This window comes from Ictalurus punctatus, chromosome 20 (genome assembly GCF_001660625.3).
Source record: "Ictalurus punctatus breed USDA103 chromosome 20, Coco_2.0, whole genome shotgun sequence".
NCBI classification, from domain to species: domain Eukaryota; kingdom Metazoa; phylum Chordata; class Actinopteri; order Siluriformes; family Ictaluridae; genus Ictalurus; species Ictalurus punctatus.
In genome coordinates, this window is record NC_030435.2 from 7,132,174 (window position 1) to 7,159,208 (window position 27,035).

Consider the following 27,035-nt stretch of genomic DNA (forward strand, 5'->3'; position numbering starts at 1 on the left):
GTAGGTGCCATAAATAGGCTTTATAATAACGAATTCTGCGCCCTGTCCAGTTTTCCCTTCTTGATTTAGGATTCAATCCCAGATGAAGACGAGAAGAAGGCGGGTTTGTCTTCACACGTGTGCGTGAAAGTTGTGTTGGAGTTTGCAGAAAGAAACCAGAAAGTAAACAAAGTGTGTAAGCAACAAATGATAATCGATTCTGCATCTGTTACTCGTGTGATTAGTCTGAAGACATATTCTGTTAATTAAACTGTGGGTTTGTTTTCAACCTTGCTAACGCTTTAGCTTGGAGCATCTCAGTGAAGATCAGTAGCTAATCACGTCTGCATCAAATCATTGCTAGCTAGTAGGTTTAACTTCCTGTGCAGCTTCTAGACCGATCAGCTCGCACCCGTTTATCAGTATGCTTGCTGTGTATAGCTGTGTGGGAATAAATTGTTCACAGCACTGTTAGTTCTCTTTCTTCTTCACTCGTTCGTTCATTCTCCCTGGCAGGTTTGAAGCCAATGGCAGGAAAATGAGTCTGGTACTGAATGAGCTGCTGCTGTGCTGCCGTGGACTGGACCATGACAAGGCCACTGAGAGGAAGGTACTGAGATTTCTCTTCTCTCTTCACCTCAGACGACTGTTACATCAACTAGCTGATTCACTCACTTGTTACTGAGAAAAAAATAAGTAAATAAAATCAGTTCCTGTTGGAATTCGAGAGCCAGGATAAAGAGACGTTTATATACATTTTCATTTTTGCACCCACAACATTATTTGCTGTTAACAAAAGTAATTAAACTGTTTATTTATTTATTTATTTTATAGACTTTTCATGCTGTAGACACAATGCAAGAGCTGAATATTTAAACAAAATACAAAAAAAATATGTTTTGTAGATTGTCTTATGTTAATTGTACATTTAATAAATTCTGGTAATCCTGTACCTTTACAGTCTGCATGCAATCAAAAGCTCTGTATAGCACGTTTGTCCTGCCTCTGTAAACAAACTGTCCCCGCCCCTGTAAACAAACTGTCCCCGCCCCCTGTAAACAAACTGTCCCTGCCCCCTGTAAACAAACTGTCCCCGCCCCCTGTAAACAAACTGTCCCCGCCCCCTGTAAACAAACTGGTCCCGCTTCTGTAAACAAAAGGGTCCCTGTCCCTGTAAACAAACTGTCCCGCTCCTGTAAACAAGCTGTCCCGCTCCTGTAAACAAACTGTCCCCGCCCCTGTAAACAAACAGGGTGGGGACAAATCGCTCTGCAGAAGCAGCTAGTTAGCATTAAACATGGGTTGGTTGTGAAGCTTTCTAAATGTTATTCTCCTTTCAAACTATCTACATTATTCCCCTTCCAAACTGTCTACATGTTATTCCCCTTCCAAACTGTCTACATGTTATTCCCCTTCCAAACTGTCTACATGTTATTCCCCTTCCAAACTGTCTACATGTTATTCTCCTTTCAAACTATCTACATGTTATTCTTCTTTCAAACTATCGACACCGTATTCTCCTTCCAAACTATCTACACATTATTCTCCTTCTAAACTATCTAGCCTTGTTTCGTTGGGTTAGCTTTTGCTTGCTAGTTTGCCTTCATTTGCTGAATTAGTTCTCAAGCTCATGGTAGCTCTCACTTGCTAGTTTGAGAGAACACTACTAACTCAGTGAGGGAAAGCTAATGTAGAACAGGAAGAGGTTTAAAGAAAAACAGCGTGGGCAGATTGGCAGTGAGAAATCTTACACAGCTCTGTTTAAACATTTGGTTTCTTATTTAGCCAGTGTGCTAAGCAGTCATTGAGCGTGCTTATATTTGAGGTGCGGCACAGCGTATCAGTCAAGCTCTTTGATATGCTCCCTGACATCCTGTTTTACATGGCAGCTAACATACAGAATCAAATCATGGGTTTCACGTGCACTTAGTAGAAAACTTTAGATTTTTGTAGAACCAAGCACAACAACACCTGGCAATCGTCGTAAGAAAAATACACAACATCGTGTGAAGGACTGAGGCTGGGGCTGCTTTCTTTGTAGCCCAGTATGTAGATCAGGGTACTGTGCTTAAAAAATAACAACAAAACTGTAAAGTGCTAGTCCTGGTGTTAGCAGCAAGTTAAGTCTTGCAAATGGACAGTTTCGTAGAACACAGACCCACATTTGGAAATGTTTTATTATTTACACACAAACTGCTTGTTAATATAATATATATTTTGGGTCGTGCATGCATCTGAGAGTTTACAAACTTGAGTATCATAAAAATAAAAAAAATTCTGGAAACTATTACTCTCAACAAATTTGCTGAAAAAAGAAACCATAACAATGATTAACATAAAGTGCGAGCCATAAGCGACTTTTTGTCCAACCATTTCAGCACAGTGAACATAATTATCATATGCTGGATTGTTGTTTACTCCGTTTCTCTGACACAACAAGATAAGTGAGCCAAATTTTGTGAAGGGCTTTATTAGTATGCTATATTTAGTTTCATTTTTTCCTTGTTAATCCTATTTACACTATATGGCAAAAGGATATGGACATCTGATCATATGTGCTTGATGAACATTCGATTCCAGATTTAGTTTGGAATCTAAATGCTGTTATAATAACCTCCACTCTTCTGGGAAGGCTTTCCACTAGGTTTTGGAGCGTGGCTGTGGGGATTTGTGCTTATTTAGCCTCAAGAGTGTTCGTGAAGTCAGGCACTGATGTCAAGCAAGGGGACCTGGTTCCAGTTTGTCCCAAAGGTGTTCAGTGGGGTTGAGGTCAGGGCTCTGTGCAGGCCACTCAAGTTCTTCCACTACAACCTTGGCAAGTGGTTAGTGGGGAAAGTAAAATAATAAAGTGCTTTTTAAGTTGTTTCAAGCCTGCCTCCAGCCAAACAGGTGACATGACATTTTTCTTTACCACCAACTCCATCTTTGCTCGCAAAATGATGCACAACAATTTTCATCCCTTGATAATATAAGTAAGTAAACAATTCAATAAGTAGATAAAAGAGTAAATAAACTAGTCAATAAATTGGTAGATAAATGAGTAAATAAATTAGCAAATGATAACAACTATTGCCCCGTCCCGCCCCCGTGCGCGATAATATCGTGTAATGGTGATCTCACAGGCTGACGATCTGACTATGGAGAAGATCGCCCAACATTACTTTCCAGGGTGTCCTCCCGCCTTGTGCCCTGAGTTCCCTGGGATAGGCTCCAGGCTCCCCCGTGACCCTGTGTAGGATAAGCGATATGGAAAATGGATGGAAATACTGTTTCATTTTTTCATATTTTATCTAAATTTATATATCACAGTTACCTAGAGAAACAACTGCACTACCTCCGATACTTAGCAGGACAATAGGACATTGGATATGCTTGCCATTTGTTCTTCATACTAATGAATTACTTTATTCTCCCACGCAGAAGGAGGTGGATCGTCTCCGGAGGCTTCTTCGGGATCCTGAAACGGTGCGGGAACTCGACATTGTGTCCACCAGGAAAGCCCCGGAAGGCAGTACTCAGCTCATCACATGGGATGCTTTGTTCGGGTGTGTGATGCTGATCATGTCCCTAAGCAGCCGTCATCTGTGTGTGCTCAATGCTTAAATCATGCGTACTGATGTGATATATTGTAAATAATCTCGCTCCAGGTTCTTGAAGAAGTACCTGAAGAAAGAGAATGAGCTCCTGAAGTCGAACAAATCGAAAGTCTCAGCTGCCACTCAGACCAACCGGCAAAAGAAGATGCAGGAGATCAGCAGCCTGATTAAATTCTTTGTCCAGTGTGCCAACAAACGTAAGCCTTCAGCCGTGCTTGCTCACATTTCGAAAATGTTAACGTATTGTGATGTTTGTACTTGATATATCTTGTTTTAATGTCAATTTATATCATTCGAATGTCTACATTTGCTAGATTTTTAAAGTGGGTGGAGCACTATAAAAGTGGGTGGAGCTCTAGAATTGCTACACTTTCAACCATCCTAATCCTCTCTGCTTTCATCGTTGGATTTAGCTGTGGTTGAATGGATTAGCAGGTTAGGTGTCTCAGACAGAGAGCTGTCAATCAGACTTGCTCATTAGAATATTAGGCCACGCCCAGACAGTTCTCAGCTCAGTGTGATAAGAGCTCCTTTGGTGTTCGAGCTGTGATTCATCATATTGCTGTCTTGCATTTATAATTCAAAATTTGCTAGATGATTATTGTAAGGCTCATGTTTGCTGTCATGCAAATATTTAAAAAATATTTTAGCATGAATTATTTTCAGTAGTGTGTGTATGTGTTCAGCCCATTAGACCTGTCTTCATGCTTATACTTAAAGGTGCAACAGTGTATTTTAAGTAAATAAATAAATAAATATGTTATATAAATATTTCTTACAAATAACCTGGAAGATATGAAGAACCTGATAAAAAATCAGTCGCAGGGAAAAAAACCTGCTTGGAAAACTTGCTTGTGTGTGTTTGGATGCGCTTCCTGTCAGTCATTTTCTAGACACTGTACTCTATGGGCCACTGTAGATCCCAGGGGCAGAGCCTCGTGAACATGGGTGGGACTCATTCTAAAGTTGAAGCCACCTAACTGGTAGAGAATTAATCTTGGAGGAAAAAAAACTAAGACTAAACTTAATGCACATTTTAAGTAAATAAATGACTTTGTGTATATATTGTGCCTATTTTGTGGACATCAGCGCTAACATCCACTTTGTCCTCCTCCAGGAGGGCCGAAGTTAAAGTGTGCGTATCTGCTGGCTCATGTGGTGGAGGTTCTGCAGAGCTCCTTTAGCTGTGCTATATATGGAGAGGACTACAGTAGCATCCTACTCAAGAACATCCTCTCTGTCCGCAAGTACTGGTGTGAGATTACTCAGCAGCAGTGGCACTGTGAGTTTAAGTCTTTATACCTGGATTCATACACTGTATTGTACTTAAAAATGAAATAAAATAAATATAAATACGTTAACTATTAATAAATATTAAAGTAAAAATAAATATAACCTTTTTTTTTAAACAAATAAATAAAAAACAAGCATCCAAAAATAACCAAAAAGTAACACTCCAAATAACATAAAAATAGAGACATAAATGAATCGAAAAATTAATTAACGCAACAAAATTGGTTAGTGATAGTTTTTATTTCGACTCTAGAGGCCGCTCTCGTACTGTATAATGACAGCAGACCCTTCTCAGCTGCTCCCGCAATGGACACAACTGGGAAAAACTATCGTTGTGTATTTACATTTATTTATTTATTTATTTAGTGAACGCTTTTATCCAAACCAACTTACAAATGAGGAAATACAAGCAAAGCGATCTGTCAAGCGGAGAACATACAAGTAGTGCTACCATGCGAGATTTATAATTGAGTTCTAGAGAAGCAAAGTGCGCAGAGTCAAGGTGTAAGAGCCAGAGTGAATTTGTAGTTTTTTTAAATAATGTATGGTTGGCATTTTAGGGGTTAGTTACGTGCTCACGGAAGAGGTGGGTCTTTAGCTGTTTTTTGAAAATAGTGACAGATTCTGTGCTCCAGATTGAGGTTGGAAGTTCATTCCACCACTGTGGGACAGATAGTGTGAAGGTTCTGGAGAGGGACCTTGAGCCACGCTGAGTAGGAACTACTAAGCGTCGGTCGTTAATTGATTGCAGATTGCTTGAGGAAAATGTAAGCCTCAAGGAGAGTGTTGAGGTAGGGGGGGGTGCTGTTCAAGACAAGGTCTTGTACATGAGCATCAAGGCCTTGAATTTGATGCGGGCGGCTACAGGAAGCCAGTGGAGAGAGATGATGAGTGTGACATTTTGGGCTGGTTGAAGACGAGATGTGCTGCTGCATTCTGAATCATTTGAAGGGGTTTGATTGAGCTAGCTGGGAGGCCCGAGAGTAGTGCATTGCAGTAGTCCAGTTTTGAGATGAAAAGAGCCTGGACTAGTAGTCGTGTAGCTGTGTAAGATTTATGCTGATAACGCTAGTTCCAGTCAACCTGTAGCGCTAACCTTAGCAAGTGAGAGCTAATTTGACTTTGAGAGTGGAATCTCAAAACAATTGAGAGATACTTGATGATAATTTTATGAAATGTGTGCAATAATAATCAACACTGAAAAGGTGAAAGAGAAACGAAAAATCTGGAAAAACCTTTAACATTTTACAATTTTAAAGATACAACTAGTAGAACACTTGATCAAATCCAGAGACGTAAATGGAAAAAAAAACAATTCTTAAAAAAAAATCACAATATCAACGATATCTCAAAAAATATATTGCGACATAATTTCACATTCATATTCTATCATCATGTCACCCAGCCTTACTGTGAATATCCTGAACATACCAAGTTGTTGTTCCAGTACTTGCTTGAAAAAAAAATGTGTGTTTTTTTTCTGTGTTATATTGCATTGAAATATTGGTAATGAAAAAAAATATTTTCCTTATATTCACTGACTAACAAAACTCGTTTTGTCACTAGCACTTTGTGTTCTGTATTTGGTTTTTCTCACTTCACCCTTCACTTGCGACTTGATTGTCAGTAAAAACTGATTGCCATCAGTCTGCGTTTTTTTTTTTAGTAACGCTTTTTTTTTTTTTTTTAAAAACAGCCACATTCCACTCTTGTCATAGCAAATTCCCAGTACTGGCTGTAACGTAAACGGTTTATATTAATGCGCTCATTCTAATTTGTTATGGTTCCTGTAGTAACAGCTCACACACAGGGACTTGTAGGATAGACACTCCATATAAATCTAATAAAGGGAAATAATAATAAATAAAAAAAAACACCATGTTGTTGTGTAACAAAATGTGGTGGTATGTGGATGTATAGATGTGGTGAGGCTTTCTGTTAGGAGGTGTTTATGTGACATTTATGGAAGGACTCTCCAGTGTCGTATGTCCGTGATGGTTTTATAAAAAAAGAAAAGAACATGTTGTAGCAGTTTACTTCGACTTGGAAAAAGTAAATGACACAACCTGGAAATATGGGATTCTAAGAGACTTACATACTGTAAAATACGGTTCAGGGCTAATCTGCCTATTTTTATCTCCAGATTTCTGGCTAACAGAAGTTTTCGAGTTCATATAGGAGCTTCTGTGTCAAATTCCCACACACAAGAACAAGGAGTACCTCAAAGCAGTATCCTCTCTGTTATTCTGTTTATGATTAAAATAAATAGTGTTATCGGGCAAAATGCATTGTGTAGTTTAAACATATAAAGTCACTAAGGAACCAGCGCTTAAGAGCATTGAACATTATTAAAGTACTCGCAAAAGCAAAATGCGGAGTAGACTGCAACTGTCCTCCTCCGATTGTACGTGAGTATAGTTTATGGCTCTGCAAGAAAATCGTACCTGCAAATGCTACAACCCCAATTCCGAAACAGTTGGGAAAGTATGGGAAATGGTAATATAAACAAAGAGGAGTGATTTGTAAATGTACTTTGACTTGTATTTAAACACAAAAAAATGTATAAAGACAAGGTATTTGATGTTTTACCTAATCAACTGCATAGTTTTTTGAAGATAAGCATTTATTTTGAATTTGATGCATGCAGCACGTTCCAAAAATGTTGGCACGGGGCAATTTAGGACTAATAGCGATGTGACAAGTTGAAATAAGAAGGTGATGTGAAGCAGGTGAGGCAGTCGTCTAATCATAGTATATAAGGAGCCTCCAAAAAAGTCCTAGTCCTTCAAGAGCAAGGATGGGTTGAGGCTCGCCAATCTGCCAACAGATGCATCAGCGAATAATCCAACAATTAGGGAACAACATTCCCCAAAGACAAATCGGTAGGATTCTGTGCATTTCACCTTCTACAGTGCATAATATAATTAAAAGATTCAAGGATTCCGGTCAAATCTCAGTGCGTAAAGGACATGGCCGAAAACCACTTCTGAATGCATGTGATCTCCGATCCCTCAGACGTCAATGTCTTAAAAACCGTCACGAGTCTGTAATGGAGATCCTGACATGGGCTCTGGAATACTTTGGTAAACCTTTGTCAATCAACACCATTCACCGCTGCATCCACAGATACTGGTTAAGGTTTTACTATGCAAAGCAGAAGCCATACATCAACACTGTCCAGAAGCGCCGCTGACTTCTCTGGGCTCGGTTTCATCTGAGATGGACAGTAGCACGGTGGAATCGTGTTTTGTGATCCGACGAGTCAACATTTCAAATAGTTTTTGGACAAAACGGCCATCGTGTTCCCCGGGACAAAGAGGAAAAGAACCAAGCTGTTATCAGCGTCAGGTCCAAAAGCCAGCATCTGTCATGGTATGTGGGTGTGTCAGTGCCCATAACTTGCACATCTGTGAGGGCAGCATTAATGCAGAAAGATTATGTACACATTTTGGAGCAACATACACTTCCATCCAGAGCAGGATAACGCCTAACCACATTCTGACCGGATGACAAGCGCATGTTTGCGTAAACAGAGAGTGCGGGTGCTAGCATGGCCTGCCTGCAGTCCTCACCTGTCTCTGATTGAGAATGCATGGTGCATTACAGTTGCACAGCTGAAGAAATGCATAATGGATGAATGGGGGAAAATTCCGCTTGCTAAACTTAACCAATTGGTGTCTTCAGCGCCTAAACGCTTAAAAAGTGTTATTAAAAGAAAAGGTGATGTTAAACAGTCAACTGTCCCAACTTTTTTGGAGTGTGTTGCAGTCATCAGATTTGAAATGCGTGTAAATTTTCAAAACAAATTAAATTAAAAAAGTAAAACATCAGATAATGTGTTAATAATGTGTTTTCAATATTCTACAGGGTAAATTGAATTTTCAGGTGACTTTGTTTGATTTTTTTGCATTTTCCATACTGTCCCAACTTTTTCGGAATTAGGGTTGTAGATACTCTACATCATCAAGGCTTCCGACCTCAAACCCTTTATCAACCAGTATATGTTTGGCCTAATGGCAAGCGGAATGAGAAAAATGCCAAAATAACAACTGATTTGAAATAAACCTATTAAGAAAATATGCACCTATCCTTTTAAAACTCGACATGATCGAGTGGTGTACACAAGGTGCCGTGTTGCCCCACCAGACTGACCCATGGGTATTTACTGAAAGGCGAAGAACCACCAAAATGCTAATACAGTAACACTCACTTGCCCTGGCCAAGCTGGTATGGCAATAAACCCCAATACAATCAAACAAACAAGTCTTTATGACTGAGGGGCTTGTGCTGTCCGATCTCCCAGTAACATGATGGACGTGTTTTCATTTTGTCTTGTTAATTTAAAGAGGGAGAACACAGGATAGACTGGTGAGGGAATGACTGTTTATAGCTGTTACAACGTAAGCGCTAACAGGAACTATCTTGTATCGTGGACGTGCCCTAATATTAAATGTATATATACACAGTTAAAAAGCATGACGTCTCATTCATTACATTTAAAATGGTAACTGTTGGCGAATAACACACTTAGGGTCTTGCTGTTGTACGAAAATGATCAACTTCAGGATGGATTACTCTGCTTTTTGTTCGACTGTATTACACCATCACTTCCTTACATATACACCCTCGTTGAATAAATTGGACTGGCTTTTTTTTTGGCACCGTACTCAAGTATACTCGAGCATACTTGATGTGAAATGAAACAAGGGGATCCACAATATCAGGTTTATATTTATACATTTCTACTTTTAGGGCGCATAGTTCAGTTTCAGAGTTCCTTTTGAAGGCATCTGGGTGGACCTAAAGGGGAACGTTTGACTCTTTTTAATAGTAGCGTTCCTGAGCCGTGCGTATCATTTACTATCAAAGTCATTTGGGGAAAACCAGCAGAAAAACCAGACCAACCACGCCATTATGTTGGTATCCACTGAGGGAGGACTGAGGTGATCTGCCAGGTTGCTTACTCCTGCTGTTCCTGGTTCTTAATAAATGCTTGAATCTACATGCAAAATGAAAATGTTTGCTTTGTGAAAGTCATTAGGAAAGTCATATTTTTGCGCTTGTTGTTGAGTGACTGCGAATTAAATTAATTAATTAATTTTTTTTTTTTTTAAAAACCTTGACAAGAAATCTGTTCTTTCTGGGCACTCCGCCTTCTGATTTTTCTATCCCTGCATAGCTATAAAACCAAACCGGGACTCACATTTCACCCACTACTGGTGCAAATATCCTTAAAGTATTAAAGCGCTGTACTAAGTGAAGTGCTAAGTGTTTGCCTTGCGTAAATGAATGAAATAAGGAAACGTCTGTTGTGTTGGCCTTTGATGCCTAACGTTGTGTGTCTGTTTTTTGTTGTTGGTTGTCTAGGTCTGCTGGATGTGTTCACTTCGTCCAAATCTATAAACCGGGTTTTAGTGAGCAGGATCATTCACACCGTGGTTCAGGGATGCTGCCTTCAGACTAACAGCTTGTCACACATACTCTTCAGCTCTTTCTCAAAAGCACTCAGTAACATCAGGTACTAAAAGATAGCACGTGTGTCATATACGTAATGTAATCTGATTTATTTTTGGATTACTTCAAGGTCAATATAATATATGGTCAGACAAGTCTAGCAATATCGGTGTCCTTCATAGCATTGACCACACACACAGTCGTTGTTTGAGTTTATGAGGACAGTGTACAGTGGGGTCCAAAAGTCTGACATCGTGTTGAAAATCTGGAACAAAAAATTTTTGAAACAAAAAAATGTGCAACATCTTGAATACTGAATAAAAGTTTTTTAGGTCAGTATTTAAATGTAAGCAAATCAGTGATATTGACCACTTTAACTTCTTTGTGCAAAAGGTCAGATTTTCTGAGAGTCTCATCCCTTCGTGTTCAGACGACACACGATGGATTTGATCTAACATGGATCATCAGATTTTACATACCAGAAAAAGTCAGTCAGTTCAAGTGCACACTGCCATTAAGGCAAAAACGGGACATACAAACTACTAAGAAATCCTGAAATTCATGCAAAGAATGTCAAACACAAGCATTTTCACTGGTGGCCTCAGACTTTTGGACCGCACAGTATGTTTGATTCAGCGTAAAGCCCCCAAATCAGTGGATTCAAAATTATTGGCACCCCACAGTTAAAATACAGTAAAGCCCTCTCTGGAGAGAATAACAACCCTGAACCTAATTCCCGTAACAAGGTTGGAAACCCTTGAGCCCTCCTGCATGCAGACCTTTTCACAAATTTGTAAAAAAAATAAATAAATTAAATATCCCAGTACCTGACCATCTGCCTCAGTAGCATTTTCTCTATGGTGATGCATGGCAAAAGGTATATGTGAGCAATACAGAAACAGGAAATGTTTAAAGGAGGGGAAAAATACATTAAAAGTACTTTAGGGAAGCCATAATTTATATGTAGGCATATATTTGCGAGATAAAATACTATTAAAAAAGTTATTATAAGAATCATTTTTCTTAGTGTAAAAATTAGAGGAAAATGGTAGTCGTCCCCCCGCGCCCTCGCCCCCAGCTGGTTGATTACTGTGACAAAAAAAGACATTGTGGACTTTTCTTTCAGAACAGAGAGACACCTGCAGGTGCTGGAGTACCTGATCTCTGCTCTGAACGTGTTTCTGCGCTCTGTGGCGATGAACCGCAGGAGACGAGTGTGCAGACTGGGAGAGGAACTGCTTCCTTCCATCCTGCATGTGTGGAGCGAGATGAGGCCCAGCTCCAGTCTGAAAGAGGAAATGGTGGATTTCTTTAACATACAGCTCAGCGTGCATCATCCCAAAGGAGCCAAGACAGTGGAGACGGGTGAGGATTCTGCTCAGTCCAATATTTGCAGAAAAAGGCGCTTCTTTAAGCTCTTAATAATGCTTACAAGGGTTTGAAAAAGTATTCGTTTTCTTCTGACATCTTTCATAGATACAATATGATCATGGAAATCATTGGCATCACTGGAGAAATCACATGGCCTAATGACATGCAAGTTGACAAAATAGGCTGAGCATATGTGTGTGTGTGTGTGTGTGTGTGTGTGTGTGTGTGTGTGTGTGTGTGTGTGTGTGTGTGTGTGTACAGTGCCATCTACTAATATTGGCACCCTTAGAAAAGAAAAAGAAAGCTGTGAAAATTTGTCTTTATTGTTGAACCTTTTGATATTTTGTTCAAAAAAATTCACAAAAATACTCTGCTCTCATGGATATCAAAACACAGGTTTATCAAAAAAATATGTCTTTGTTAAATATAGGTGTGCAACAATTATTGGCACCCTTTTTTACTTTGTGCTGCCTCCCTTTGCCAAGATAACAGCTCTGAGTGTTCTCCTATAATGCCCGATGAGGTTGTAGAATACAGGGCAAGGGTTCGGAGACCGTTCCTCCATACAGAATCTCTCCAGATGCTTCACATTTCGAGGTCCACGCTGGTGGACTCTCCTCTTCAGTTCACTCCACAGGTTTTCTATGGGTGGAAGTCAGGGGACTGGGATGGCCATGGCAGGAAAATGATTTTGTAGTCAGTAAACTATTTTTGTGTTGATTTTGATGTATGTTTTGGATCATTGTCCTGCTGGAAGATCCAACCACGGACCATTAAAAAGCTTTCTGGCAGAGGCAGTCAGGTTTTCATTTAATAGTTGTAGATACTTGATGGAGTCCATGATGCCATGTATCCTAATAAAATGTCCAGGTCACCTTTCAGCACGACAATGACACAAAGCGTAAATCCAAATCAACAAAGGAATGGCTTAACCAAAAAGGAGATGAATGGCCTAGCCAGACCCCAGACCTGAATCCAACAAAAGATCTGTGGGGTGAGCTGAAGTCGGCTGTGCACAGTCTTACAGTTTGATGGCTCTAGAATGTTTTTGCAAAAAAACAAGTGGGAAAATATTGCCAAGAAAAGATGTGCCATGTTAACAAACTGTTACGCAAGAAGACTGAGTGGTGTAATAAAATCAAAAGACGCTTCAATAAAGTCTTAGTTTAGGGGTGTTTTTATTTGTTACTATTTTTCCCTAGAATGTTTCTGATTTGTTTTTCCACTTAATTGTTTTACTTTGTAATTTCCCATTGAAGGTGGAAAAAGTTCTGATATGATTTAATCTTTTTTACAGATTTTTTTAATTCACTAAAACCTGGCATTTTAAAAGGGGTATATAGACTTTTTATATCTGTTGTATAAACAAAGGTGTGTGTTTTTGGGGGGTTTTTTGTGGTAAAATTCTGTTTTCTGTCTGCCTGCTTGGATTTTCTCGCTGACGTGTTGTCACCTGTATGTCTTTGTCGGTCCAGGTGCCCATGCAGAGGACTGGGCGAAATGGCGGAGTCTCCTCTACAGCATGTATAGTGCTCTCGAAGGGGAGATCAGCCACATCGGCAGTCGCGGAAAGTACGCTACGGGTTCTCGTAATATCGCTGTCAAAGAAAATCTTATTGAACTGACTGCGGACATTTGCCACCAGGTGACAAATTATTTGCCTTTACTTCACCAGTTTCAGTCAATTACACATCAGCAAATGTATGTAAATATCGCGCCTCACTAGTTTAAAGTAATAACGTCTTTGGCTTTTTCATGGAAGATCTCATTCGAGTTTTTGGCTTTGCAGCAGCTATAATTGTTGAATTGTGTCGGCTGCGTGAAATGGGATGTTTTAAGTTTAATATTGAATGGCTGTGTCTGTGTTGGTCGCTTCAGCTGTTTAGTCAGGATTCACGTGTTGTGTTGAGGGACAGCACGCAGAGCAGCAAGCGGCGGCGTATGGAGCTCGGCTGGGAAACGCTGAGGGATCACCTACAACCCCATCACAGCGACTTCGACATGATACCTTGGTAATCCTTTACTTGCCTATGTGTGTAGTAGGGTCTGGGGATTTATAAATCCACAGTTTGGTTAAAGGAAAAGATGGGAAGTATCATTTTTAATGAGATTGTTGGTGGCGCTGTGGAGTGATATGAATCGTTTAATAGCGTTCTCAAATAGTGTCACCCGAATGCTTGGTATTGCTTTGGTGTAGACTCCAAGCTCTAACATTTCTTCTTCTTCTTCTTCTTCTTCTTCTTCTTCTTCTTCTTCTTTCTTATCCTCTGCATCTCCAGGCTACAGGTGACTGCTGCTCTGACTTCTAAATACCCCTCCATGCTTCCTGCCCACGAGCTGGGCCCTCTGCTGTCTCTGCTGTGCCAGCTGCTGGGCGAGCAGCAACGTCGAGGAGAGAGGGGCCTGTATGTACTGCCCTGCCTGAAGCAGTTGGCTCTGTGCCAGTCCAAAATCTCAGGAAAGAGCCAGGCTCTGCCGGGAGAAGTAGGCCGGATTTGGGCCAGAGTGTGGGCGCTGGCAGTGCGAGGCGTCAGTTCTGCTTACACTGAGGCTCTGTGCCTAGAGCTATTACAAACCCTGGTGCAGTGCCACCTTGTGCCCGTCGACAGAGAGTTCTGGAAGCTGTTCTCTGGCGCCGTGTGTAAACCATCTGCGTGAGTGCTTTTGGAAATCGTCCCTGCTGAAAACCTGCCGCTACGTTTCAAAATGTTTTTTTTTATATAAATACCAAGGGTAAATATCAGACGTTTGGTGATTCACTAAAATGAACAACTGTGAACGCATGTCTCTCTATTAGTACAAAATCTTAAACCCAAGACAAGATTATTGACTCGTCTGTATAAAATTCAAAGACAGTATGTGTTGTTTTGATATACACTTGGCAGGGCACTTCATTAGGAACACCTGCAATTACCCAGTTAGCCAATCACACAGCAGCAGTGTGTAATGTGTGACATGCCTCTAACACACCGCGTTAACAAATTGACACCTGTTTTGCGGAAATTCAGTTAACGATAGTGGACTGAAACATTAGGATCCCACTTTAATAAATACATGTTTTCTTTGCTTATTGTTGCGTAGTGTTTCAGCCCTCAGCCTCGCCCAGGCCTTGTTGACGTGTTCGGTTCCGAAGAGTGTGTACAGCAGTGAGTGTTCGTCATCTGTGTTGCTGGATGCTGGCTCTCCACTCTCTCTGAAAGAAGCAATCATTGACTGGCTGCTTATGAATGAGCAGAGTGATGAAATGGAGGAGAGCGTCAGACTTCACCCAATCATCTGCAGGTCCTTACGTCTTAAATATCATTTTCCTTTGCTTTATTCGCCTGTCTAGACGGGTGGCAATATTTTATTGGTACAGCAATATAAATGTAATAATTAGTTTAGAATAATTTTGATTGCCGGTATCTTGATCGTTGCTATAATTTTGGCATATTTTGTATAACTAGTAAATAAACATAAGTAGTGTATAATTATTCTAACAAGGACACATATTCTCTGGAACTTAAATGTGACTACTAATATTGTTTTCAAAGACTGTGTTCAATCAGATAAGGTATAAAACACTTCGGGACGTGCCGTTGTGGGAGAATGATCAACGACGAGGTGATCGACTGATTGACGCAAAACAGAGTTACTCTTACTACCCTGATGTTGATTATTTTCTTGTAACAGCACATCCCAAAGTGATTTATTCCTTGTATCCCACAGCAATATGCCAATGATTACAATTTTAATGTATTAAAACATAAATTACTTTTTTTTTAATCCATTTATAGTTCATTTTAATGCTGTGGAAGGTCTGCGAAACAAGACAAAGCACGGTGAAATCGCAAAGAACGATGCTGGCACTGGAAACTCCTTCCATAAACATTGCATTAATGTCTCCTTAATGAAGATGAATGATGATATAGTTTCTTTGTTAAAATAACAACACCGGCACATTAATATTTGCCCAAGGGCCCAACAGTGGTAGCTTGGCAGTGCTGGGGCTTGAACTCCTGACCTTCTGATCAGTAACCCAGAGCCTTTAACCACTGAGCCACCACTGCCCCTTATTATAAACCTAGAACTACTGTCTGAGCTGAACTGTAATAGAAAACTCATCTATGCCTTCTGACCAATCAGAATGGAGAATTCTGCAACACTGTCGTATGATGGAGATTGTAGCTCTGTGGAGTGATTACGTTGTCCTGGCATTGTTGTATAGTTTTTAGAAAATGTACACATTTGTGTACAAAATGTACACAAAGCTTTATTATTTTAGAGTGTTCTGGGAATTAGTTTTTTTTTTTTTAAGCTTGTGTTTTTTTTTACTTTTATAAAAAAAAAATTCATAATTTTTTATTTTTTTGGTCTTGTTTGCAGGAATATTCCTCTAAATATTATCCCGAGAATTCTGGTGGCTTTGACGCTGAAAGACACCATGGCAGGAATGGCATTTCTCATGAGTTCACTTCAGCTAGAGAGGTGAGTGTATCAATTTCAGCATATAATAATGACAATATTACGAAAAGCAGCCGATAAGTGTCCAGTGTCGGTGGGAACTCCTTTAATACTGTTTAAAAAGCATCTCGGGGAAATTCCGCAAGAAATCGGTTGAGATAATGCCAAGAATACATTTCTGGAAATTTTAGGCAAAAAGTGTCTACTTCGGAGATGCTAAAATACTAAATTATTTTGATTGATTGATTTATTTTTTTTTATCACAACATAATTCCCATAGTTCCATTGAGTTGTTTTATTCCAGAGTTTTGATGACTTTTTATTATTCTTCTAAAATGTGGAGAAGTAAATTATATTTTATCTCATCACCAAACAAAATACAAATGTTTTTGCTTTCTTAAATACAAAATGGAAATCTGAAAGGATTATCTTTTTAGAAAAGTGAACTACACTTTCCTTTGGCTGAGCAGTTTTATTTTCTGACAAATTAACCAGGAGAAAATATAGCTTAAATATCTAAGTACAGCACCTTCAGCAAACACCTTTTCCCCTAGTTTTAGTCACAGTAATTATTGTGGTTTGCATTTGTAGGGCACGTCATTCCTTCAGGCCACAGATGTTTACGTCTGTGTACATTTTTAACACTGTTGAGTTTTCTCCGTATTTGCCCTATCCAGTGTATCTGCTCCGGATCGGCCTGCGGAAGCTAGAACCCTGCTGAATGAAATTGAGACACTGTACCTGCAGGTCAGTTTTGATGATGCGGCGTCGCGGTCTGCAGCCAAAGCAGACAGAAGCGGAACATTGAGAGAAAAGCCTCAGCTCACCGTCATCGACTCTCTCAGGACTCGAGTGGAACAGAGTCTTCAGGCTGTAGCTGACCATCTCCTCAACTCCTTCTCTCCTGACGTGAGTCACCTGACCATTTCTATTCCTTTCATTCAGATGTGGTGCAACAAACGTTCATGAAGGTAGTGTTCATTTAGCAAGCACTCCTGTACAGCGTGAAATCGAATTCTCTTAAGGTTAACATCAGCCTCCACTAATTCTACCATGTCAGTCACGTTCATTTTCTTTCGTGGTTGCCAAATTTGGGATCGAATTTCTGGCTTCACAGCACAGCGTAAATTCAGAACAGAATAAATGGTACAATGAAATAGCCTGTCATGCTTCTGCTTTCCCCCCGAACTGCTGATTCCACTTAAAGTGGCAGAAAACTATAAATAAGTAAGGAAAGGTGTGCATTACATTATTTTTTTGTTTTTTCAAGACGTGGAGGAAAGAAGGTTGCCTCCATGGAGTGCATTAAAATCGTGTTCTGCACCCCTACACGTGGATTATCTCGCTTATACAATGGTCACTTGGTCATTGGTGTTTGCAGCGCAAAATTTGACTGAAAGGATAAAAATAACGGTTCATTTTCAGGAATCTGAGGCGAACAGTGGGAGCAGGCTTACCGAAATAGTTGGATAGTTAAAGATTGGGAAAAACGTCACCCTGATTTGAGGAGTCTTGATTTCTGCAGTGATGTACAGATGGTAGGATGAGAATTTGGTATCAGCAACATGAGTTCATGGACCCAGCCTGCTTTGTGTCAACAGTTCAGGCTGGTGGTGGCGGTATAATGGTGTGGGGAATGTTTTCTTGGTTCACATTGGGCTTCTTAATACCAATCCAGTGAGTAGAGAAGAAAATAGGTGGGGAAAAGGGGTTTCCCAGGTTATTTCACAATTTTACTCACTATATTTCTGATTGAGATTTAATGAACTCTGCATTAATTATGTCGGCACGCTAATATTTCGGTACATCATTTCATTTTACGAGAAATGCAACTTTCCGTCAGTTATGTATAAGGCTGTTTTTTCTTTCTTTCTTTCAATTTTTTTAAGACTCCTAATACCTCCCCTGCGTGTATGGTGAGCTGCTTGAGACTTCTTATTGGTACCCTGGGTTCCTTTGTATGCATCAGATTCCTTACTGAGGAAAACGCATGCCACACTCCTCTCTTTCAGAAAGCAAAGGTAACACCATGTGTAAAAAAAAAAAATAATAATTAAAAAAAGGGGAATAAATGTTTTTGTTCTGTGCACACAAGCCATGAGATTGCATTCCCAAAATTTCTCACTCAAAGACTACTCTACTGCTTGCAGGCTATAGCGCAGGACTTGAGTGAATACATTTCCTCTGCAAAGACCAGGTTAAGTGAAGATGAAACTCTGTCCACGCTTCAATCTGTGATGCTGCTGTACTCAGAAAGCATCAGCACGAAGAATAAAGTGAGTTCATTATCCCAGTCATTATAAAGACTGTCAAATAAATGTGGAAAAAAACCTATATCAGTTCAGCTGTTCTCCCTCTTTCATTTTATAAAAAGATATTTAAATATGGAGGAGTTTAATATAGCAAGGAGTATAATATAGCATTTATATCTGGCAGGACAGTGTTTCTACAATCTCTCGCAGTTTAGTAATGAAGGCTCTCCCCGCTCGACTGCTGAGTGAGCTGGCGGAAATCTGCAAGCTAATGGTAAGTCTCATGCACACAGTTCATTGCTCTCGATAGCTCTGCCACTTTTACAACTGATTCCTTACAGTTACAGAGTGGGTTTCAAGCTGAATATGCTAAGCTGAATAAGTTGGGAAAAGGAAAAACTGAAATGATGTCATTAATATTTCAATATGTTATCTCGTCATTAACTCATTATGTAAACATATTAGGTTTATTTTATTTAGATTGTGGAGTGTTATATATGAACAGTATGACCATTGAATATTAGCTTATAATTCTTATTCTTTGTGATGTTTCCAAGATTGTAAGTAAACCAGGCTTTGCACCAGTAGAATTCAGTTACACATTAAACAATGGTTACGTATGTAACCGCGGTTCTATGAATTTCGGATGACCGCCAGAGGCGGTGCTTTTAACACCTGGATGTCCATCACGTGTACGTGCAGGTCAAGTGTTTGTATAAACAAAATCACCTGTGACCTGGGTGACGTGTGCCTTTTGCCCCGTAACTAAAGGCACGTTCACCCCAGAAGTGACCTCTTGGCAATCTTCTCGCGAATCTTCCGAGTGACTGCCAAGCTCTGGCAGTCGTCCGAAATTCGTAGAACCGCGGTTACATACGTAACCACCGTTCTATATGGCTGTAGCCACTGGGTTGTGCGAGATCACATTCATCCTATAAAATCTTGCAAATGTTCAGGTTGATGCTCATGACGCAGCTGCACAAATATCTGAAAGAGGGACCCCTCGTAGGGCTGCCCATGAAGTAGACACACTCCTGGTTGAGTGACTTCGAACCTGAGAAGGGATCTGGAGACCCCTGCCCTTATAGGCATAAAGATAACATCTATAATCCATTTTGACAGACGCTGCTTGGACAAAGCCTGACCTCACCTATGCCCCATATAGCAGACAAACCATGAATCTGACTGCCGAAATTCAGCAGTCGTTTGGATACAGCACTTTAGTGCTCGCACTCGACTCCTGCTCATCCTCCTGAGTTGGGGGCTCAACAGCTGACAAACTGAGAGGATGGTTCATATAAGACGAAGAAAAGGTCTTTGGGAGAAATGAAGGGTTCGGCTATAAAGTTGCCCCTACGTTCCCAGAACTCCAGTGTAGGCACTCTCGACTTACTGATAAGGCGTGCAACTTGCCTACTCGTCTAGCCGATGCCATGGCTAAGAGGAAAGCTGTTTTCATAGACAGTCAGCTCAATTCCTACCTCTCTAGGGGTTCAAATGGAGGCTAACGCAGTGCCTCTAATACGAGGGGCAAGTCCCAAGAGGATGCTGGGTTTTGTCGAGGAGGTCTCAGTCGTTGAGCACCTTTAAGAAAGCGGGTCACAAGGGTGTGAGACCCAATCGTCATGCCATCTACTCTCTTATGCATGGCTGAGATTGCAGCTATGTATACCTTGATGGTCGAGGCTGCAAGGCTTCCATCAAGATAGGACTGGAGGAACCTGAGGACGTATGGAAAAACATGTTGGTTCCTGATTTTGTTCTTGGCACCACTCAAAAAAGAGCTTCCATCTGTTAGCGTACAACATCTTTGTGGAAGGTGCATGGGATTTGTGTCTGTACAACTGCTGGATCTCCCAACCTTTGTAATGGCTTCGGGTGCCAGATTCGACCCTCCAGCTGTGAGAGGAGATTCCTCCTCACAAGCAGGCGCCAAGGCTGTGTAATATTGGGAACCACATCCTCCCTGGCCATTTGGGAGCTACTAGTAGCACCTTGTGATTGCCCCCGAGGATCCTGTGTAGGGAGGGCAGTATCAATGGTAGTGGAGGGAAAGCTTACAGCAGTCGATTTGGCCACGCTTGGGCCAGTGCATCTTGGCCCAAGGGGCTTGTTGGTTCCCCCAGTGAAAACCAAACGGGACAATGTGTCATTGACAGTGAGGTGAAAAGGTCCACCTCTGCCCTGCCATATCTGTGCCAGATCACTTGCACTACTTCGGGGTGCAGCTTCCATTCGCCATGGTGGGAACTGTGCCGGGATAGCAAATCTGCAGCTGTGTTTTGAGTGCCTGGTAAGTGCATTGCCCTCAAGGTCAATTGGTGAGGATGGGCCCACAATAACAGCTGTTGGGCCAGCCTCAAGGATTGTATGGACCTGGTGCTCCCCTGGTGATTTATATGGTAGACCACAGATGTCTGTTCTTATAAGGAGATGCCTTCCTACCAGCACTGTAAGGAAATATTTGATGGCGAGCCACACTGCCTGTAGCTCCAACACATTTATGTGTTGTTCCCCCCTGTCAAGGACTCCACTGGCCTCTGACTGCCCTTCATTGCCATACAGCTCCCCAGCCTGCCAGGGAGACATCTGTGGTCACTATTTCTCTGTGAGAAGGTATGACTCCTAAGGTAACCCCTTGAGTAAAATATGCTTTTCTCCTCCATGGGCTCAGGCACCTTAGGCAACTGGCAGTGACTTTGACCAGCTTGTGCCTGTGTTGAGTGGGATGCAAGCCGAGGTCATTCAGCCAGATCTAGAGAGGCTGTAATGACAGAAGGGCCAAATCTCAGAAATGCTTTGAGGACCAGAGCCCTGCCTCTTCTGAAGCAACTAATGAGCTGGAGGATAGGAGAGGGGGTAGCCATCATCAACCGTGAGTCCAACTGGATGCCAATAAACACTATTCGCTGAATGGGAATCAGAGAGCTCTTTCCATAATTCACTGTAAGCCCTAGCTTGGTAACATGGGAGACCAGTAATGCTGATTCTCTGAGGGCATCTACCTTTGACTGGGGACAGATCAACCAGTTGTCCAGATATGGGAAAATTCGCATCCCCCATGCCTGTAATATAACCCCCCATGACAGTGCCGCTGCTACACACCTAGTGAAGACCCTTGGCGCCAGTGAGATCCTGAACGGGAGCACAAAAAACTGGTAAGCCCTTCCCTCGAAGGACCTCCTGGCCTAGGGCCAGAGCCTTGTTTGGGTCCTTGGCTAAGGTCATTTTGACTCTCTGGAACCTTGGCGGTCGACATCTCAATTGAATGTTGCAGCCCTGTGACAGGGTTGATACAACCCAGGGGTCTGACTTAAGCGCTTCCCAGCATCTGAGCTGCTGGCTGGTGAAGCACCTGACCGCGGGAGTGATATAGTCATTGTCTACCCCTTCGCCCCTTATAATTTCTGGAGGGATGACGGCCTGAAGTCTGGCCTGGCTGTGCCAAGCAAGGGGGCTGGGTGGGGGTTGGCTGACGAAACCCCTCTGGATGTTCTGCTCTCGGCTGGGTAATTCGCTGTGGTATGTACTGAGCTGGATTTGTCGTGCTATAGGATCTTTGTCTAGCGGGGTGTTCACGACGCAGACGAGCAAACTGTTGTCTGGCCTGTGTAACCTGTAGGCTGCACTCCAGGGCTTGCTGTGCACCTGGGCCGAACAGTTCCCCAGGATTAACAGGAAGAGAGCGGAGGGCTGTCCTGCAGTTTTCCAAAAGTAGAGACTGGGCCAGCCATATTTGGTGTTGGTTGAGGGTTAATGAAGATATTAGCCTCCCCAACTCCCTGGTCATACAGGCAAATGCCTGCAAAAAGGTGTCACTCAGGCTCTGGGCAGAAGGGTCAACCTCCAAAGCCTGCAATGTCTGGGGCAGGGCCAGCATAAGGTGTGACATTGAATTCCCAATACGTCCCATACGTGTTGCTGTGTCATAGCTTCTCACATTGAAGTCATCTATCAACCGGCACTGTGGCCGGGGGCAGCGTGCATCGGGCCGAAGTGCTTCATCAGGAGGTAGCACAAGGGTGGCAACAGCCAGCTCTATGTTGGGCATGCGGTCAAGCCATGGTTGGATGCATCCTGCATATTATCTAGTGCTCTCCAGTCTGTCGGTAGATGAGAGAAATGTCTGGGGTCATCTGGCAGCACCTCTGCTGCTCCTTGACATATGGAGCTGAGGGTGGGACACAGAGAGCTGCGGACTGAGAGGACTTCCTGAAAAAAGCGTCCTGAGGAGTCACCTGGACAGGTGCTGCATCTAACCCCAGACGTGCCAAGGCCATTTTTACCACAGACTGATGTCTGACTGGTCTCCGAGCCCTTCAGTGTACTGTGGCTCGTCCCCTGCGAATTGGGATGAGAACTGTAAACTGCTACTTGCCGAATTAGAGCATGCCCACTCCTACACGGCGTCTCTTGCTGGACTATCTGAAGTTACATAGTCACAAAAAAGGCTAACCGCAGTCTTTGGAGGATGAAAGTTTGTAGCTCCAACCCTACTTTGGGTTACAAGACTACCAGCGGTGCCTGCACTCCTGAAACCTGCTTACCAGTGCGAGAAAATAACAAGAGGTCACTTCCGGGGTGAATGTGCCTTTAGTACCGAGGCAAAAAGCACGTCACCCAGGTCACAGATGACTATGTTGATACAAACACTCGACCTGCACGTACACTTGATGGACATCCAGGTGCTGAAAGCACCGCCTCTGGCGGTAAGTAAAAATGAAATTGAACATTAATGATTATCAGTAATCACCTTAAATGTATGGAGATATGATCAAGCTTTTGATTACCTACCACTTAAATCTTACTTATTTATACACTAAGACAGTAGTGCACGGTCCTTTATGTTATGTGTTGTCATCGTTTTTCACTATGAGCACCATCAGACCATTAATTCAACTTAAAGAGTTAGTTACGCTGAAAAAGGTTCACTTATCTGGGAAACAACATACGGAAATGGAATTTAAGCTAATATTCAATAACTTGATCTTCCTGATAGACTGTGGGGTGTTGAGTATTAAGTCGGAATAATGAGATAATATGCCAAACTAACAAGTTATACAGTCATATGACATGTACAAATATGCAGAAAATACTGCTCCCTCTTTTTAAATAGTCGATAGCGTTTAGCTTACCTCACACCCTGAGCTAAGCCATACTTGACAGTTAGTACAGTTAGTGGATGTTTATAATTTTGGGGGCGGGACACTTCAGATTCTAGAGAGCATTTGATTGGACAGAAAATCTGATAAGAAGCTGAAGTTGCAGAATGACATCAGAATTGATCATCCATATTGGTGGTACAGACAGACTACATTTTTAATGCACGTACAGTACTGTGCAAAAGTTTTAGGCACCCAATTTTGTTTAAGTATGAACAATGTTATAGGTTTTCTACATTTTCAAATCAGTACAAAAACATTTTTGATTTCCTAACACTAGTTTTCCAACACAAAATTAAATGTTAAAGAAAAATGTTTGTATGTCAGTAAAGAAAGCAGCATAATAAGTGGTAAGAGACACCTTTCAGACAAAAAATATATATATAATGAAGGCTGCTGGATTTTGCTGCAAACATATGAAGCAGGTGTGACAGTCAAAGTCTAGAGAAGAACCACGGCTGTTTCTATGAGGTGCTCAGTAAAACTTGCATCTCATTTCCTTATAAAACTGCACTAATTCTACATGAGACTACAAATTTATTTAAGCAAAGGGTCATCATACCAAATACTGACTTTTCTTCATTTATTACTGTTTAGTGCTATTTATGGTATTTTTTTTAAATATAGAAACATTTGCTTTCATTATTTTTAAGACATATTTGCTCTACAGCATTTCTTTATATGTGCCCAAGACTTTTAAACTTAAGGCTAACATTTTCATACTAAAAGCCACAAAACTTCCATTTTGATTTCAGGGGGACTTTAAAACATGCTCAGTTAGTTGCTCTGAGAAATAAACTGTCTCTGTGTTTTGTGTCTGCAGTGGACATGATATTTTTTGTGTATGCATGAGCAGCTTAGGAAATACTGTAGTGTTGTGAGTAGAGGGTGGGGAATTGCTTTTTCACTGGCTAACTATAACAAAAGTTCATCCAACATTTAATTACAATGGATGGAATGAAATGTTTTTGGGATTAATATATATTCAGTTATTTCTGAATATCTTTTTTTTTTTTTTTTTTTTTTTGTCTTTGTGTGGAACATCTCTCACTCCACAGTTAGGTAACTCTGCTAAAAGAGACAGCACAGGGGTTGATAATGATCTGGATGACATGGAGGTGAGCAGAGATCAAATGGAGGAGAACCCACAAGAAGAAGTTGATCTGTTTGATGATGGTGACAGCGCACAGCACAGCAACACCGGAACGCGGATGCTTAATACTGACCTGACGGACTTCCAGCATGGTTCAGGTAAAAACAAAATAAATAAATAAATAAAACCTTTTGTGAACCATGAAATTATCTTGGTGGTATACCAATTATCAGTCTGCACAGTTTTTGTTGTGATTTTAAAAAAAGTGCTTTTTTTGTGTGGAAAAGTACTTGATTTGGTAAAATTGCAAATCGCACGAAATTGCTTCGCACGGTCTTTCGCAGTGATGTTTGTTGGTAAATGAGATCCTTTAGCTGTACTCATGTTCGACACGTCAGTCGAAGAGGGCTTTGGCCGAATGCGCGTTTTGATAACGTCACATGACGTGTCTTGGCCCAAATCTGCGTTAAATCTGCGTTCATTTTGAAAAATAGTAAGCTCTGCCGAATATTGCGGAGTTTGCTTGATTTCGCATTAATTTCTGCGATCGCTAAATCCTGGAGGGATTGATTTATACCAAAGTGTTGTTGAGTTCTTGATTTGGTTGGTCAGAAAGCGTTGATACATTTTCTATGACAGCAGCTCTGACACTAGTTCTGATTGTAATTCAAATCGCAGGTTTGTATTAATGTGCTCGTTCTAATCTAATCCTAATAGTAAACAGGTAAAAAAAATAAATAATAAAGTACGAATGTCACATCACTGACTGATGAAGTTTTCTGTAAGGAGACATTTATTTAACATTTATGGAAGGAGTCTCCAGTGTCAGCACTTTGTACCAAAGCTATAACTTTACGCTTTTTTTCCCACCATGGGAAGGTCTTCAGGACGGGGGACACAGACTTCTCCGGTTTCGCTGTAATAAGCTGTGTTTTATTAACTTCAGGAGAAAGTGATGGAACGACTGTTATAAAAAAAAAATTAAATAAATTAAAGCAAGCTCATTTTGTGAAAGTTCCACAATATTAAACGATAAATGTATAAAGTAATTCATCAAGTAAACAGATTAAAAAGTGTGATGTGTTGCTGTTTATTGAATAAAAATTTGTAGTTGTTGGTAGGGGTGTAACGATCCTTTGATACTGATTGATAACCATCAATCCGACATATGAATGCAATGCGTGAGGATTGACGCGTGTATCATTTTTAAGTTTATTTAGGACACTCTAATTCCAACCACGTCCCGAACGCGTTTTTGTCTAGCGTCATTTTCAAGTTTTAAAAACATCAGCCGATGTCACAACATAGCACCATGAGTGAGCAAGAAAAGAAAAACATTTTCTCTTTATTTAGAAGTAAATCATGGGTGTGAAGAAGTATGTTCTTACTGAATCACTAAACATTTATGTGAAATTCTACACAGAAATCATACCATGGTGTAGTGTTTATTTTAATCAGCTTTGTTCAGCTTTGTTTTATTTAGTCTGAAAATGGCAAAGCTTTATATTTCAAACGTCAGAGTTTATGTTCATCACGGGTCCTTATTTGCATCGAACGATGTAGCATTTCATAGTGAACAAAGCTCAATGCATTCTTCTAACTATATTTTGGCTGCATCTGTGAATTAATAGAAATGTTCCTGATTGTGTGAAGTAGACCTGTTATTTAAAATCGATCGCAGACCCCTGAATCCATTGAATCGAAATCGCATCAAGGAAGTCATTGACGTGTCAGAAAATAATCGACTCGCTGGTTAAAAAAATTATACGATATTAGATGGTATAGTCATGAAACTTGTCATGAAATGTACACCCCTAGTTGTGGGCAAATGGCTGTGTCATGAGGAATAAAACACTTTTTAACATGCTGTTGTAGAATATCATCAACTTTGCAGCGTTAAAAATAACTCCATCAAATCATCTCCCATGATTCCTATAATGGCACGTTCAATTCACATGATTCCCATCACGGCACGTTCAATTCCCTCGATTCCTTTCACGGCACGTTCAATTCCCTCGATTCCTTTCACGGCACGTTCAATTCCCACGATTCCTTTCACGGCGCGTTCAATTCCCACGATTCCTTTCACGGCACGTTCAATTCCCACGATTCCTTTCACGGCACGTTCAATTCCCACGATTCCTATCATGGCACGTTCAATTCCCACGATTCCAATCACGGCACGTTCAATTCCCACGATTCCTATCATGGCACGTTCAATTCCCACGATTCCAATCACGGCACGTTCAATTCCCACGATTCCAATCACAGCACGTTCAATTCCTTTCTTGGTGTGTGATGAGCAAATTTATGAATACGCAGAAACCCCATAAGAGAAGAAACCCACTAAATAAATATATATGAATTCCTAACTGTGTGTTTTTATTGTTTA

The 27,035-nt window shown here is 41.0% G+C and overlaps 1 protein-coding gene across 2 annotated transcripts in view; it reads left to right on the forward strand.

Annotated features, from left to right (window-relative positions):
* The first annotated feature begins 24 nt into the window (after positions 1-24).
* The window catches only part of atm (ATM serine/threonine kinase), a 69,477-nt gene continuing 42,466 nt past the window's right edge, over positions 25-27,035 (forward strand). Inside the window, exons 1-17 of one of the 2 annotated variants that reach the window (XM_017495938.3) lie at positions 25-175; positions 496-589; positions 3,400-3,524; positions 3,627-3,772; positions 4,693-4,857; positions 10,236-10,386; positions 11,449-11,687; positions 13,169-13,338; positions 13,572-13,705; positions 13,973-14,347; positions 14,775-14,975; positions 16,059-16,160; positions 16,814-17,045; positions 18,026-18,157; positions 18,287-18,412; positions 18,573-18,662; positions 24,609-24,801. In XM_017495938.3, the coding sequence (XP_017351427.1) occupies positions 518-589; positions 3,400-3,524; positions 3,627-3,772; positions 4,693-4,857; positions 10,236-10,386; positions 11,449-11,687; positions 13,169-13,338; positions 13,572-13,705; positions 13,973-14,347; positions 14,775-14,975; positions 16,059-16,160; positions 16,814-17,045; positions 18,026-18,157; positions 18,287-18,412; positions 18,573-18,662; positions 24,609-24,801 (2,653 nt within the window). In that variant the 5' untranslated portion in view covers positions 25-175; positions 496-517. The remainder of the gene's footprint in view (positions 176-495; positions 590-3,399; positions 3,525-3,626; positions 3,773-4,692; positions 4,858-10,235; positions 10,387-11,448; positions 11,688-13,168; positions 13,339-13,571; positions 13,706-13,972; positions 14,348-14,774; positions 14,976-16,058; positions 16,161-16,813; positions 17,046-18,025; positions 18,158-18,286; positions 18,413-18,572; positions 18,663-24,608; positions 24,802-27,035) is intronic. The other variant, XM_017495936.3, reaches the window with a different exon arrangement.